This window comes from Bipolaris maydis, assembly GCF_028858645.1.
Source record: "Bipolaris maydis strain C4 unplaced genomic scaffold PSV08scaffold_9, whole genome shotgun sequence".
Classification (NCBI taxonomy): domain Eukaryota; kingdom Fungi; phylum Ascomycota; class Dothideomycetes; order Pleosporales; family Pleosporaceae; genus Bipolaris; species Bipolaris maydis.
This window is the reverse complement of record NW_027093865.1, coordinates 648,701-665,292: the sequence shown is the minus strand read 5'-3', so window position 1 is coordinate 665,292 and position 16,592 is coordinate 648,701. Positions and strand designations below refer to the sequence as shown.

The window sequence follows — 16,592 nt, the reverse complement described above, 5'->3', positions numbered from 1 at the left end:
GTCCCTGTGCCCTTCCCCTCCCAACAAGCAAAAGTTGTTCTGAAACAGGATTTGTTTTTGGGGGTAAACAGTGGTTCACAGTTTGCTCGCCTAAAGATTCTGTTTTCCGTGGTTTGAGTTTTACTTTTTCTGATAAGTACGCCGTATTTCGGAAATTATCTTCGCGCCATTTACCTCACACGGGAACATTTTTCGTGAATGAAATGGGCTTCGGTAGTTGTAGATGAGCACCTTGACTTTGCAGATCGCATCAATGGCTTCGGTTCTTATCTGGGCAGCATGTACTGGGTCAATTTTTCAAAGAGACTTTAGTCACGCCATGGTTCTATACAATCACTAGCTCTTCTACCTTGTCAGTCTCAGGCTCCCCAAAACATTCCGTCGTCATCGTTGTAAAACCGATTCTTTTCCACACATTCTCTTTCCCTTCCAACTCTACCCTCTTCAATACAAGTCCCGACGCATACACCACGTCGTGGATCCTTTCCCTGTCCCTCATAATCTCTAAACACTTCACCTCCTCATTAGATCTTAACTCCTCGTAGTCGTCTTGTGCATCCAGCACCACAAAACACTCCGCCCCGAGTCTATGAAGCCGGACCCTACCATCTGACCCATAACGTGATATCTCCTCTTTTTCATTATCCAGCCACATAACAGTTGTCCATCCTTTGATCCTCATCTCGGCCGCTTTTACCGGCCCAAATGGGTCGTCCGTTGCCAGTTCACATTGCACATCTAGCACCTCTGCTAGTTCGTGTGTCTGTGACGTTGGGATTGCTCCCGGGTAATAATACCACACGACGCCACCACTGCGACTTGCCCATGACCATGAGGGCGCCAGATAGGTTCCCTTGGCGTGATGTGAGCTCTTACATGTATCATACGCCTCCCATTGAAGTCCAAGAAGAAGGTTGTGTGACCAAAGGCCTGCGTAATATGTCCCCAATCTAGGGCTGATGGCTTTGGAAAGACTAGAGGATGCTGGTAGAATGTCTGTAGAGTAAGTGAGGTCTTTGGCAGTGTAGTTTTCAACGAGGGCGGTATTTACTTCCCAGAGATTGTTTCGGGCTTTTTCGAAGTATTATCTTCCTGTCATAGATGGCACTGGTCCAACATTGTCAGATTCAGATTCAGCAGCATTCTCAGCTATTGATCCGGACTGAGATGAATTGGAAGGTGGGGAAGTAACAGCGTCGTCAAACGCCCTCAATGCCTTGGGTAATAGGCTCTTTAAATGAGACCATGTGCTCTGAAGGCCTCCGATTTTCTCCCGTAAGCCCCTCTGGCATTCACAGTCTACCATTTCGCCACATTCAAAGTACGACTCTTCGTGATCTCCCCCAAAATGTAGGATCCGCTGCGCGAACAGCCGTTCCTGGAAACACCACGCGCGTCCCCAGTAGGACGCGGTATCCTGAGCTGGGTTGAAAAGATTTTCGTGTTGCGGGATCGTCCTCGCAAACACCGGGGTACCGGGATCAATGTTTGGCTGTAAGGGCGGTGGTATTATCCGTTTTGCTCCGTAACGGTTGAAGAATAATTCAGGGCCATGTGCGGCAATGACGAGTGCTGATTGTGCATAGATTTGCCCCATGTGCGGCGCCTCGGCTGCAAAGTCGAGCGCATCCTCTTGCAAGATACATAGGGAGTCTATCCATATGTAGTCATAGCCTAGGCAGATACAGAGCAGTACAGTGTCGCGGAAGACGGGTGAGAGAGAGCCCCAAGGAACAGAGGCAAGGTGAGCCGTCAAATTAGCGGCCGTGGTTTTGAGCGGCCGGGTATATGACCAACAGTGGCTAACTGCAACATATGTGTATTTCTCGGTTGGGGAAGTGTGAAAAAGTTGAAGAGTAGGGATACCGTATTCAGGTGCAGGGGCGAGATTTATCTGGAGTAGGCGGCTGGGAGGGCGTGCGTTAGGAATTGTATTGCAAATCTTGTGATTATGGGGGCATTCATTGATCCAACTTCTGAATAGATCGAGGGTCGGAGCTGAAAGGACGAAAGAGGAAATGTGGGGTGATGGAGGGAAAGCTTTCCAGGGGCTAGGATTTTCTATGCACGATTAGTCGAACTTTGACTACAAAGCAAAAAGCAGCCTGAAGGTAAAATTCGGATAAAACTTTGTCGGGACAAATTACACAGCAGCAAGAGCGAACATACCAAGGTCAGAATAGAAATCAAGCTGAAAAACGTTCTCTTTTCTCCCCACGCCTGCATGCGAGATTGGAGGCACCTGTAACCTGACTTCAAACTTACTCTTTCTTTCCTTTCCCAAATGTAAGATGTACAATCATTATTTCTGCATCTACCGGCTGTTCTGGAAATTGCTCTGGTATTTTGTCGACTAAACGCTTGTGTTGCATGAACTGACTCTCATTCCACCGTAACTCATCCCATTTGGGTTTCCAGTCGTTTGCAAACTCGTTGATTCCCTGAAGGATAATGGAGCAGAAAGCATTATCTGTGGATCCGGAAATTAGTTTTGCTAGACTCGTAATAACCAAGTGCTCTCTTCCATTCTCGTCACCATACTCTAGTTCAGAGGTTATGGGTGGATGAATCATCACTTTGCATGTGCCTGGGACAGCGTCTTGGTCGTCTGAGTGAATGGTTAGGCTACCCTTGGCATTGTGGATTCTTTGGCTAGAATACATGATTAGCATACGAACAAGATTACCACAACAAAGCCAAGACGATGATGCGCGTACTTCCTGGTATATGTCCCTGGCCCGCCTGGCTTATCTCTCTTGAAACGGAGCCAGCGGTTGCCGTCACTGGTCTTTTTGCAGGGGAGACCGTTACGGAAAATCCAGCTTTCCATTCCGAAAGCAACCTCATGGCGCATGAGCACAGGCTTAGTAGTCTCGCCAAGTTCGTCATCGACTGGTTCTAGTTGATTGTCGGTTTTGACGTTAGATAGGCAGGCCATTTTCATTCAAGGATAACACATATGCTGATGTTGTGACACTGAAGCTAGCTGGACTGCGCAGCGTATATTTCTGGACCTGATAGGCAGCTGGATGCGGGGCGTGTCGATGCATAATTGCCTACGTAGCTGCTGCGGCTGAAGAAAGAACCATCAAGTGGCGCAGAAAGCTCGCAGCCACAAGACTAAGACTTTTCCAAGTCAGAAGGCGTGGCGGGTATTTGCAGAAAATTTTGAGACGGGTGTTTGGATATCAAAAACATATCGACAAGGCAGGCACCAAAGAGTGTGGAAAGATGAGGGCACGTACAGCTAACCGACAGCATAGAAAGAAGAGCAAATGCTCGACGGTTGTGCTGAAATTTGAAGATCAAGATCGAATTCGCTAGTAAAACCAAACACCAAACAACCCTAAAAAAAAGACGTCTTGCAGCGTAGCCTCATCTCATCGTCCTTTCGCCATATGTAAGGTCCGATTTGGGAGCCCGAATTTCCGCTACTTGCAGCGACTGCATCTCTACTTTCCAGCCCCCTTTCGGCCAAGGAAATTTTAATAAAAACATTCAAAACCATGAATGTTGGTTAAGGAGCTACCGTTTGATTAGTGCACGTTGTTGATATTGCTGATCACACAAATGAAATGCAGGACACTAAGTTAATATACTGAAAGCTATGTTAGCATTCTGGATACAAGAGTCATTGCCAAGAGTCAACACACACACACACAAAACTTGACTAATCCATTGCATAATTTTGTGTAAACCTACAAAATTATGTATGGGATATTATAGCCAAAAGGAGAAAGGTATGGATCGGTGTTGGTGCTCGATCCGACGTCATTACAAAGTAGACTAATCCGATACGTGCATACACCACCACGATCGGTTAAAAGCCCCGAGACGAATTGTTTCATTCAGCCTCAGCCTCAGTTATGCGCCCCATACCTCATCTAGATCGATTGCATATGCATGAATGCCTTGTACAGTTACGGGCGTAAGTATGAGTGCGGCATAACCCCTCTCCCGAGCGCCTGTCGGAAGCATCCGACACCAACCAGATCACTGCCGGCAACGCCATCCAACATCTAAGGCCAACTATGTAGTAGAGCTGAACCAAAAGATTACTAACAAACATAATATCAATGTGGAAAAACATAACTTCTCGTTTTTTCCACTATCTGCCCTACTAAGTTGCTGGGGCTCAATGCACACCCTGTAGTTCTTAGCTATTTTGGTATTCTAACCCGACAGGGAAAGGTGTCGTTAATGATGCTGCTGTTGACGAGAATATAGTGTCATGGCTTAACCTCTTTGGAAGCGAAGCAGAAGTAATCCGTTTAACGCTGCAATCCGGAACTAATGTAGATATGTTGAACCTGGTAGTATGTCTCCGAGTATTCAGGCAAACTATCACACATTTTGACACCTGTCATTACGTAAAATGTTCCTGTCTTATTCTCGCTAACCACCAATCATTTATGCTTGAGTAAGCAAAGCTGCACTGGCATTGCTCCCTTGATCACAACAGAGTGATGCATACTAATTTGTAAGGGAAGATCGCAAAATTCTATACACGTCGAGTCGAGGAATGAAACGTCATAAGCCATTAGAAATCTAGGGCCTACAAATAGTTCGACGAAGTTAGGCAAGGGCTTCATCAAGGAGCTGATTCGCGATACTTCAACTTTCATACAGAAAGATCTAATATACACGATTAAGATGCTGTCTAAACAACGTACTAGCGTGGCAAGTTATGTAGATCATAGGATGCTAGGTGTATTTGTAAGATGTCCTGATATAAATTTCATGTTACCTCGTCCTATTAGTCGAAAATCCGCTGATCAAGCTTTGCCTAAAAGGCAAGTAAAACGACTATACGAGAAATCTTGACTCGACGGAAATACGATGGCACAAAACAAAGATCTGCACTAGTTAATAGTGGCTCTCGAGAGGTCTTGTTTCAACATCCAGTCAGCCACGTTAAGTCAATCGATATCATGAATCGCTTATAGCCGCTTGCAAAGCCTGGTATCTGTGTTTGACCTCGCTTTGAACCAAACGTGTACGCAATATCTGGAGTCTTATCGGAAATCTGTCAGCATAGGTGCAGAGTTCCTCAGCCTTGAAGTAATAACTGAGTACTGTATGTGTCTCAATATGCTACTTGCGTTGACGTTCTTCAGACACTCAATTAGAATGGGGAATACTGTGGGGGAGAGAAACACAGGCCTTGCTGCTGATTTCTTTTAGATAAGCAGCCCTATGTTATTCTACTTCGTTACAAAGCTTCGAGGAAAAGATTCGAGGAAAACATTGCAGAGACGTGTAGATGACTAAGCAGAGATAGCGAATTGTATAAGGCTGCACATGTACACATGGCTCAGCCAAAGGATACCCTTGTCTATTATCTAATACCACGAAGACCCCAGTAACGATACATGTTCTAGTCCAAGGCACTTAGAGTGGGTAGACAGTAGGCGTAGTTGGTAGCTAGGGGTAGGCGTTCCAGGCTGTGACAATAATGGGCCCATATGGGACCATGGTTGCAGTCTAGCAGAAGCGAATACGTAGTACCCGGAGAAAACGTTGCGTCATGACGGAACTCCGGCTCTACTTCAGACATCCAAGTTGCCGGTAAGCTGGGGTGAACGATACCATCAAGAAATGCAAACAGCGCCCATGAGCGATTGCTTGCGGCGACCATTCTACTGGAAACGCTAAAAGATCAACCCACGCGACGTCATGTCATCGGATAAAACGGTCCGAAATGTGACCGAGGCCGTTGTGAAGTCTACCGGTATACCTGTTTTGAATAAACGACCCACCATTAATACACCAAACGACTTGAAACTACTCAAACACGACACATAGCTTACTAGCCCACAGATAGTATTACTTAATCTGATCAGGGTGTAGCCATGTTTTCCAAGGCACGTCCTGTGTGGTCATATAGTAAAGGATTTGTTTACCCTTTTCTGCTTCAAAGATGCCAATGTAACCACAGTGCCCCGAAATCTATATATAACTCAATTGCATAGCGGCAGGGATAGAATGGTCTGGGCCGCATTGGCTCATTTATCAGATCATGGTGTGGCAGAAACCAAGGTTGGCAGACATCGTAGGCTTTTGCGGTTAGGATAAGCGAATGACACACGCAACCCCTAGTCAGACGGTGGATATTTCATTCCTGCCAAGGCACTTTTTTGTGGCTTGTGCATCCAGAAACCAGTTGTGGATGTTGAAAAAGCTCAAATATGGAATATTCGTATTAAGCTCTCAGACGATAAAAAGTACTGCTGACTGCTGAATCTTCAAGTGTACAAATGATGAGAATCAGCACATTTACCTTAATCAACTGGATTGATACCAGCAAAAGTAAAATGAGAAGAATCAATTTTGAAATTTTGTAACAACCAGTCTGATCGTATCATGATGAACAGATCAACATGCGAATCTGGAGAGTTGAGAATGTAGTTGCTTGAAGATGAGAGCCAGTACATTGTAGCCTCCAGCGATTTATGCATAAATACACTTGAACCGCAAGACCGTAATCCTTAAAGACTCGTTCTCACATCCCTATCTCAATACCAGAACGCAATCTTCAAGCACTATGTAAGCACACGCGTTTTCATGGCATAGGTTGGCATCATCACTATTAAGGAATCGTTGAAAACTTCCCCATGGAAGCTTCCCGGATGACCTATGACCGCAATTTGAATTGAAATAAGAGATAAAGTAAAATTCAAGATAATCATGACGTTTTAGGTAAGTAAAAGGATGGTGAGGGAGCGCGAGAGGAGAAGGCGCGCTGTCACGTGAGGGGAACGACTAGAGTGATTACATAATCGCGGAACGCGTTTCCCAGTGAGTGCAACAACTTTCTAGCAACAACAACGCCGCTGCTGCCTTCCCAGCGACCAATTCCCACCACCTTTTACCTTTGCAACTATTGGAATTCTCAGTGCGATCGCTAATATGTAAGGACACTTTATGCGCGATATACACGATGAGAAAGCTAACGCCGCATAGGGAGGCATTCAATGACATTTATCTCAACCTCTCACGAAAGCCTGGTGCGACTCGATTCTCCGACTCAGGATTTGGCTGGAAGCCAGCGAACGGCGAAACCTACACTTGCGACCAGTCACAGATTATCCAAGCGCAGTGGAGCCGAGCGGCGCGCGGGTACGAAGTCAAGATCCTCTCACGTAACGATGGCATAATACAGCTTGATGGATTCAAGCAGGAGGATTTCGACCGTGTCGCAAAAGTCTTCAAAACTTGGTATGGCATAAGTTTGGACAACCGAGAGCACGCTCTGCGTGGTTGGAACTGGGGAAAGGCCGACTTTGGTAAGGCTGAGCTCACCTTCAACGTCGCCAACCGTCCCGCGTTCGAGGTACCGTACACCGAAGTCTCCAACACCAACCTGGCAGGCAAGAACGAAGTCGCAGTCGATTTCTCGCTTCCAGCGGACAGTGATTCGGGCGCGAATGGCCAACTTGGAGGTGCCAGGTTTAGAGGCAAGAAATCTGCTGGCGCCCGGGACCAGCTTGTTGAAATGCGCTTCTACATACCCGGTTTGGCATCCAAGAAGGAGAAGACCGAAGATGGAGAGGACGCTTCTGGTGCAGAGGATGGTGAAGAGACGAATGCGGCTAATCTATTCTATGAGACATTGATGGAGAAGGCTGAGATTGGTGAAGTTGCGGGTGACACGTTTGCCACATTCTTGGATATCCTACATCTTACTCCTAGGTATGGTGTTTGTATCTGCAGTTATATCCTGGGCGCTAACACTGAAGCAGGGGTCGTTTCGATATTGACATGTACGAGAGCTCGTTCCGGTTGCGTGGTAAAACATACGACTACAAGATCCAGTTTGACTCGGTCAAGAAGTTTATGGTTTTGCCAAAGCCTGACGACATGCACACTTTGATCACCATTGGTCTGGACCCGCCCTTGAGACAGGGTCAGACCCGATACCCGTTCCTTGTGATGCAATTCAAGCGCGACGAGGAAGTCAACCTAGACCTGAACATGAAGGGAGACTTACTCGAGGACAAGTACAAGGACAAACTTCAGTCACACTATGAAGCGCCTATTGCTACGGTTGTAGCTGATATCTTCCGTGGTCTCAGCGGAAAACGCATCACCAGGCCATCTCGGGACTTTATCAGTCACCATGAGCAGTCTGGTGTTAAGTGCTCCATCAAGGCTAACGAGGGTCACCTTTTCTGCCTCGATAAAGCATTCATGTTCATTCCCAAGCCGGCCACCTATATCAGCATGGACAACATCCAATCAGTGACGATGTCGCGTGTTGGAGGGGCTATGGCCGCAAGCCGTACGTTCGATATCACCTTCACGATGAAGAATGGCATGGCGGAACATCAGTTCTCCAACATAAATCGGTATGTAATCATTTTGTACATGCCGTGATTCAGTGGGACTAACACGCAATAGTGAGGAGCAACAACCGTTGGAGAATTTCTTCCGTGCCAAAGGCATCAAGACGAAGAACGAAATGGCAGATGACGTAAGTAGAAAAACTCCCCAGGTCTCGTGGTCTGTGCTAATGAGGCAATGCGAAGTCGGGAGCTATTCTTGCAGCAGCACTTCAAGACGAAGATCTTGCATCGAGTGACGATGGAGCACCAGCAAACCGCGGTAGTGCCGACGAGGATGACGAAAGTGTTGATGAAGATTTCCAAGCAGACTCGGAATCAGAGGTTGGCGAGGAGTTTGACTCGGACCATCAGAGCAGCGGCTCCGACAGTGATGCAGAGATGGATGATGCGGAGAGCGAGGGTGACGCCGCGGAAGCGGTGCCAGAACGACCGAAGAAGAAGCAGAAGGTGTCGCAATAGCCCAAGATCCTAGCCACCATACGCGGGCACGGGTGGACGGGCGACGGGGGAGGGGGGAGGGGGGAGGGCGGTGAAGGGGGGGCCACTATCTTTTGACGCTTGCACGTTCATCACAAATGCAGCATTCCAATGATAAAAGAAGACGGTCGGGTTGCCGCTCTTAACGCTCACAACGGATCTCGAGGGCTTTGGTGAGGACATGGAAGTAAGTCCGCCCGCTCCAATAGGCCGTTTGTATGCTTGGCAGGATAGCAGGAAGAGAAGTTCCGAACAGGGTAGGATGCATCTAATGCGCTGGTAGTCCCAGAAGACGGGCCGACCAGCATCCTTAGCCGAATGTGCAGTGTACGAAAAGTTTAACTAAAGTGGCAAGTTAGCGCCCACCGTTCCGGCTAGGCCTCCACCAGTGCACGTCTCAAGCGTCTAACAGTGATGTGCGCACTGCACTTCGGCCATGACTCGGCTGACTGCGGCGCTTGACGCGACCTGGCGTGTGCGTGCAGGCCCATCACAGTCCCTGTACGCTGAAGCCTGGGCTCTCCTATACCAGCCGGATTGAGCTATGCGAAAGCGATTCAGATGATGCACTAGGCCAGAGGCAACCCCTTGGTAGATTTTCCCGACCTTGTTCATGGTGACGGTGGATCCGCAACTGGCGTGAACACCCATGCTAGACCCCGCATCTAACCATCGAGTTTCAAACGCTCTATCTCCCTCCATCATGCTGGTATAGATATAGGGCAGCTCTCTTCGATCCATGTGGATGCTCCCTCATACCCACATTCCTCGCCAAGAGGCTGTGTACTTTAGACCTCTCCAGACTTGGACCCACACACTTAAATCCCTTTGAGATGCGTTCACGAACCGGATGGTAAGTGGCGTTGGACTACTAACTATGCTGTCGCATCCTGACCTTGCTACAGCCTAACTTGCCGTCAGCGGAAGCTGAAGTGCGATGAGAAGAAGCCTGTGTGTGGGCAATGCACAAAGGCTTCTAGAGAATGCATACCAAGCTCAGGCATTGTCTTCCGCCACCAACACAATGCCTCCATGAATGGGGATGACTCGGGCGATGAGAACTCCCTCAAGGGCTTCTATGCATATAAGAACACATTTGACGACGATGCCATCTGGATAGATATTCCCAAGCATGGTTAGTATACCGATACCATACTCTTCAGCTTGCTCGCTAACTCGACGCCAGTCACATTCATCAACACCACCAATCCATATCTTGATCCTGGCACACCTGACTTTGACAACATGTCGACAGCTTCCATGGAATCACCAGGCCCGTTTGAGGCCCGCTCATTAGGCTCATGGCGTACACACAGCACTTTCCAATCAGTTACCAGCACACCATCCAGCTTGGGACCCGAACTAGCGCCTACCAGTGTACCATTCTGCTACACTCCCGAACTTGAGGCCCTACCGCCTCTGATGCAGTCGCCTCCCACCTCCACAGTAGGAACGCCAATGTCACCGCCCATGTCATTATGTAACCGACGCATACACCCGGTTATGGACTACACCGTTTCTGCTACTGCGTCGCCACCCATTGATCCTCGCCTCAACTCACCATACGACTCTTCCGATCGAATGCATCGGTCTGTTTCCATATCCAGCTCCAGACGGTCAGTACCGCGTTCGGATGGCGGCATGTCACCTCAAGACGACCAAGAGATTGCCTTCCTCCTACGGCACTTCTCAGAGGGCCCTGGATACTGGATGGATCTCTACGACATCGGAACATACTTTGCCTCGTATGTTCCTGTCAAAGCGCGTGAGAATTCACTACTCAAGTTTGCGGCCGTTGCGTGTGCTGCCAAAGCACTTGCACGTGTTCAGGGACGCACCTCCGTCACGGGAGGCAACGCCACATACCAAGCTCGGATGGCTCAGTATCCAGATGCGCAACTAGTAGACTGGAAGCACAAGGCTGCCGTGTATTATGATACTGCCGTGTCATTGCTACTGCACGCTCTGAAGATGGATGTTGTCTCTTCTCCTGACGAATCAGAGTGCGAGCAAAGATACCCTTCCTCGGCGTTTGACGGACCAGTCCCCAAACGACGACGGACTTCGAGCAACACATCATTTGCATCCAACACGGACGATCTTCTTGCAGCTTCCGCCATTCTATGCGCCTACGAGTTCCTCGACACATCCGTTTCAGAATGGGCCAAGCATCTTAACGGTGCCAAGTCTCTTCTGGTCCTTTCCCAGGAGCACGGTATGCCACTGCAACTACCAACACCCACATCGACATCCCCGTTGTCAAATTACAACATGATTTCCAAGGCTCGTAGGGCGACATTTTGGAACATTGCTAGGCAGGACATGGTTGCAGCTTGTAAGTCTACACATGAAACACCTGAAGGATCTTGCTAACATGACCAAAAGTCATCAACAAAACACACACAAGGCTTGACACTGAAGACTTGGCTATCTGGAGGGACGCGGGTCTCATGGTTGATGAGCAAGGCTTCATCATGCCGAGCAACATGGCAGCAAGCAGCTACCTTGAAGAAGGCGATGCTACCATGAGAGAAGATCTTGTATGCAACGCTCTTGTTTGGCTCATGGCTAAACTAGTCAACTTTATGGCTGCTGGTGATGAGATTGCCAGCCCATCTGGAGTTAGCTGGGGCGGTGTTTCGCAGCGCACACTGCTCGAATACTGGTTCAGTCTACGAAAGCAGCTCCAGGTCTGGTACGACGGTCTCCCTCCCACATTCCAGCCATCGGCCAGGGTTACACCTTCGCACACGCCCGGCCAGTCCCCGGCAAAGGAGAATGCTGCCATGTTCAGCGAAGTGTGGTACTCGATCCCCATGTGCGCTGCGACTATGCAGACATACCACATGTCGCAGATCCTTCTCTTCATGAATAAGCCGCACGAGTCGACCCAAGGCCGTAGCACGTTGGTTGCGCGCATGAACTCGTATCAATCTGTGCTTGCGACATGTCAGAAGCACAGTCGTGAGATCGTTGGAATCTCGCTGGCTCGGTCAGATGAGGCCGTTCGGATTCATTCCGTACAACCCTTGTTCACAGCTGGCCAGTGCTTGAGCGACCCACGAGAACGCCAAGTTGTCTTGGATCTTCTGAGGGACATCGAGTCTGACATCGGCTGGGCTACGGAGTATCGTGTGCGGCAATTATTCGAGCAATGGCAAGGAGAAGAACCGGAGGGTTTGGTACCATGAAGCCCATGTCCACCACGGGGGTGCTCAGCCCCCATTCCCCTCGGACCGCACACCCCTCCCTCCCAACAGGGAGGTGATCTTTGATACCAAGGCCGTTGTGCCTGTGTCAGGCTTGACCCGAACAGAAAGCCATACCAAGAGCTTGGGCTGGTTTTGAGTCATCTCGGATGAGGTCCCGGCTAAGGATGCGGTTGAGAAGCCGTTAGCGCGCCCAGACGCGCCCACATCGTCAAAGCAGCGGGAGCTATCGGAACAATACAGAGCAAAGGCAGCAAGTTGTGATTGCGTACTGAATGATGTACCATAGAATTCATTGGCCAGAGAGCAGCAGAAGCAAGGACGCCTTGAAATGAATGGCCGACAATCAAGCGGTGGTGGGTGCCGCAATGCTACGCCGCGGATCCATAAGGGATCCGGGCGCTGTGGGCGGCTACCCGGGCTATCTCCAATGGCGTGAAGAGCGTAAGAGAAAGGTACAAAGATGAAGGAGAGATATAACGGCTAGGGAATATAGACAGATGTTGCATCTGGTCCCACTTTGCACGGGGTGTTTTGGCACATATCAGCCCAAAGGCGGTAGAATTTTAGAATCGGAATTGCACACATGATACCCATTGAACCCCCACGACCACCAGTGTTGGCAAGCAATTCGTCTTTTGGGACCCCTGCATGCGCGTGACACGTCTATCTGTCTCTCTTTCTCTTGCACACACCACACACATACTCGCACTCACACATACCCCTCCCTCCCACGCGCACACCCCCCTTCCAACCAGAAACGAGATGAATACACAGGGCAGCTCGCCATGACCGCGATAACCACCACACGAAACCGATGGTTAATTTAAAATTTTGATGATGTTTTTTCACTCGCATCGCGTTTGACGAGATGCAGGAAACTCTAACCAAGGCTGTTTGCAGCCGTGCCGCGTTGAGAAAAATCCGGCGCGGAACTTGGTGAACTCAAAGCAAGCCGCATTGCCCCACTTTTCTTTTGCTACTCTATCGGAACTTCCGGTTTTTTGCACTGTCGGGCAAAAGAAAAAGCATACGTACTACTATAGACAAGACAAAGCCGGAAGACGGAAAAAGAAAGGGACGGAATGACGCGAACGGAACTTTATTTTTTGTCTTGATTCCGTTCGGGGTCCAGGGGGGCGGGGGGGGGGGGGGTGGGGGGGTTAAGGAGCACGAAAAGCAAGAAAACCGGATACATGCTAGATACCCGAGAAAGGACCCCCATTTTATTTTCTTATTCTCGCTTTTGAGATTGGGATAAAGGGCACGTTGACAAGTTAGAATTTGGATAACCGAATATACAAAAAAAAAGAGGGTTGTTTGGTTGCCATAGTAAAAGTTCTGTCCCAACGACGGAAAATCCGAAAAGAGGCAAGTAATACAAGAGAGTTCTGGCGACAAATAGGCTTAGCGCGGGTAAAAGATGCTGTCATCGGCGAGCTACAGTTGTATGTGAGACACAAGGTAGTGTGGTCAGTGTGCACGCCCACCGCACCAAGCTGAACAAAACGGCTTACTACAAGTGACTAAGACAGAAAGTCTAGAAAAGAGGCACACGGACTCCGATGACAAGAGAAAAACCACAACACATAGTAAGGGTCCAAATCCCGAAAAACATCGGCGACTACAGACGTATGTGAGTATACGACAAACGCGCCGAACAAGAAATGCAGAAGACTGCAAGAGTGACTGCAGGACTGCTGCAGCACACACACACACACACACACATACACACGCATGGCCGACATAGTTTTCTTTCTCTACTACATACGTCTACCATAAACTTGTACTTACAACAAGCCATACCACACTTAACACGCAACGCAACGCAATGCTACCGCACGCACGACGTAGGCCGCAGCTTGCATAGCCCGCCGTCGCCGCCGTCGCCGCCGTACTTGCGCATCGACGTTTTGGTCAGGATCAAGTGAACACATCGCCTTTTCTCTCTCTTTCTTCTCGCTTTTGCAGCCAAAAAAAAAGAGCTCATCTCTTATCGTCTCGTCTTGTCTTACAGAAACACCCGGACCGCCCCCCCCCCCCCGCCTTTAGGGCCTGGTGGTTGCCCTCGTTTTTTTTTTTAAATTCGCCGCCAGTGCGGATCCGGTTCGCGGCCGAGACGAGCGCGAGCGCGCACACACGCAAGGTAAGGGCCCCTTCACACGGCCCCCCAACCCCCCAACTTTACATGGGAGCTTGGTGCTACACACGCAACTAAAAACCGCTTTCCTAAAAAATTTGCTTTTTGGCTGTCAGATATTGTTTTTTTTTACTTTTTTGCGGACTTATTTTTTTTCTCTCTACTCTGCATATTTGCCCTGCATATATTGCTGCAGGAAAGCAACTAGTATAGTAGGTCGGCGGGCAGAGGATAGAGCGGTTAGCTGGGGAGATGGATTTATTTTTTTAACATTTAAACTACTGCTGTACAGGTAATACATGCATGACGCAGGAGAAGGGGAAAGATGACACCGATCATATGGCTTGTCTTTTCTCTTGCGGCTAGGGCATGGGGGTAAGAGCATGCATGGGTTTTTTTTTAGGGAAGGAGGGGAGGTTGGTTCGAGAGACCCTTGAGCTTGTTCATGCGCTTGGATGGCGGTGGGTATGACGGTGCAAGGTGTAAGAGACAGGGAGAGAAGGGGGCGTGGTGTGGCAGTGTATGGGCGCGCATAAGGGTGTGGTTGGTGGAAGGAGAGGCGTTGCTTCGGCGCGAATGGGAACGATAATTTCGTCATGGGCGGGCGATGGAGACAGGGTGAGTCGTGCGCACGTGGGTGTGTGCGGGTGAGCGTGAAGCGCGTCTAGTGTTGGAGTGTGTTGGGGGGGGGGGGGGAAGATGATTTGATTTTTCGTACGAAGATACCGTATTCAAGGACAGGAGAGAGCAAGGAGATTGGCATGGCGATTACACGTGTACGTGGTGGCTGTTGGCTGTTGGCTGTCTATTACTCTACAGAATCAGCGAATACGACAACGTGGTTTAAGGTTTGGTCTAAGAGGCGGGAACAAACGAGGTGTGGTGCCTCGTAACGAGTCGTAGAATTTTGTCAAGGGGGATCCCGGAAGGGGGACATGGCTCGGGGTGGTGGGGATACGGGTGGGGGAAAACACGTCCTTTGTTGGTGCCATGATGGTTGGCTCTCCCGGTGATACGCAATCACAGCTTGGGAGTGAGCAATGCAAGTAATAGTCTCGACTGGGAAACTCGGCAATGACGAAAGGATCATACCACGGAACGAGCGCGAGGTTACGTATGTGAGCCCAGGAGGGCCCTGGAGGGAGCGCGGTGAAGGCGGAGGCACAGGCATGGCATGGGTGCGTGTGCGTGTGTGTGTACATGTGTATAGTAGGTAGTATGCGCATGCGTTGTTGTCGACGAGGATGATGGTGTGTGCGCGAGTGTCTGGTTACACACAGCAAGCGTGTGGTGTGCTGGGGGACTAGAAGCCGATGGATACATATGTACATATGTACTGCTTCTGACCGGTTGGTGGCTGCTGGAGCGTCTTCTGGGTGCGACGCATGTGCATGTGCATGGCATGGCCAGGTATGATGAGCTGTGAGCTGGGCGGGCTGGCATGTCGAGGGAGCAACTACTCACATGTGCATATGCAAGCGAGCGAGGGAGCGAGGGAGCGCAAGCAAGTGCAGGTGCATGTGCAGGCACAGGCAACAGCAAGGCCTGCAGGACTGATTATGCACGATGGCGTAACCTTGCAGTGCGGATTAGGCGAGCGATGGTTGGCTGTCAGCGCTTCTCGAAGACTGCCCACCCCGGCCTAGTGCGGCTTAACGGCGTCTAGCGTGCACTACTGCAGGCTGTCATGCATGGCGCTAGTGGGCGGGTGAGACGATGAGACGACCAGACGACGGGCCAGGGGGGCATCTCGGCTTGCCCATTCCAGCTGGATGATTGCGGCAGCGAGCGGCTCCGCTACTTGACCATGAATTGGGTATACTTTTACAGCCCCTGTTCCTGGCCAGCGCCCGGGCCCCATCTGTGCCCTGAGATGCTGATATCCCCCTCTCGGCCACATGTTGATTCGCAACAGCAAAAGGGTCTTCTTCGGCACAAACTAGCTCGCTTGCGTGAAACGGTCGCGCATCTGTCGCGCTGCCACAGCTGACCGTCTCCATCCTTCTAGCTGAACTCTATGCCATGCGACAGAGGGCCGGCCCTCTAGAGGTTCCCTGGCCCAGCCCACAGGGTCGACCTCCAATCCGCTAGGCCTGTGTTTGCGCAAACCACTAGACCGCGTGCGGCAAATGCAACGAGATGGCTTGACGCACAGCAGCCTGCAGATGCCTCGTGGCTGGCCTCGAGCTACTACTTACATGACAGCTTCGAGCGCCTTCTAGGGGTGCCTCCTAGTACTCACACCCAAAGCTCGTATATAACACCAAGCTTTGGCGCCGATCGGCAGCCGATTTAGCCGCCACGACTCAGTTGCCATGTCTCAGCCCCGTGTTGCCTGTCGTACAAGTCCATCGGTGTACTGTGTAGTGTACATGTCCATGTACCGACTACGTAAGTAGCACATGCCTTTTACACCACGCA

At 49.9% G+C, this 16,592-nt stretch overlaps 3 protein-coding genes across 3 annotated transcripts; 2 read left to right on the top strand and 1 right to left on the bottom strand.

Moving 5' to 3' along the window:
- Positions 1 to 325: 325 nt before the first annotated feature.
- On the bottom strand, positions 326 to 2,944 carry PSV08DRAFT_372007 (uncharacterized protein; the record flags this gene model as incomplete). The annotated part of the gene is made up of 5 exons (XM_066093214.1): positions 326 to 974; positions 1,164 to 2,061; positions 2,170 to 2,266; positions 2,298 to 2,652; positions 2,718 to 2,944. The coding sequence occupies 5 exons, from the start codon at positions 2,942 to 2,944 to the stop codon at positions 326 to 328; spliced, it is 2,226 nt and encodes a 741-aa protein (XP_065948898.1).
- Positions 2,945 to 6,940: 3,996 nt separating this feature from the next.
- On the top strand, positions 6,941 to 8,964 carry PSV08DRAFT_225400 (uncharacterized protein; the record flags this gene model as incomplete). Its single annotated transcript, XM_014228278.2, has 4 exons — positions 6,941 to 7,692; positions 7,740 to 8,348; positions 8,401 to 8,473; positions 8,529 to 8,964. 4 exons carry the CDS (start codon positions 6,941 to 6,943, stop codon positions 8,802 to 8,804), a joined length of 1,710 nt encoding a protein of 569 aa, XP_014083753.1. The 3' UTR covers positions 8,805 to 8,964.
- A 691-nt stretch (positions 8,965 to 9,655) lies between these two features.
- On the top strand, positions 9,656 to 12,013 carry PSV08DRAFT_410499 (uncharacterized protein; the record flags this gene model as incomplete). The annotated part of the gene is made up of 4 exons (XM_014228277.1): positions 9,656 to 9,675; positions 9,728 to 9,957; positions 10,009 to 11,157; positions 11,208 to 12,013. 4 exons carry the CDS (start codon positions 9,656 to 9,658, stop codon positions 12,011 to 12,013), a joined length of 2,205 nt encoding a protein of 734 aa, XP_014083752.1.
- Positions 12,014 to 16,592: the final 4,579 nt, after the last annotated feature.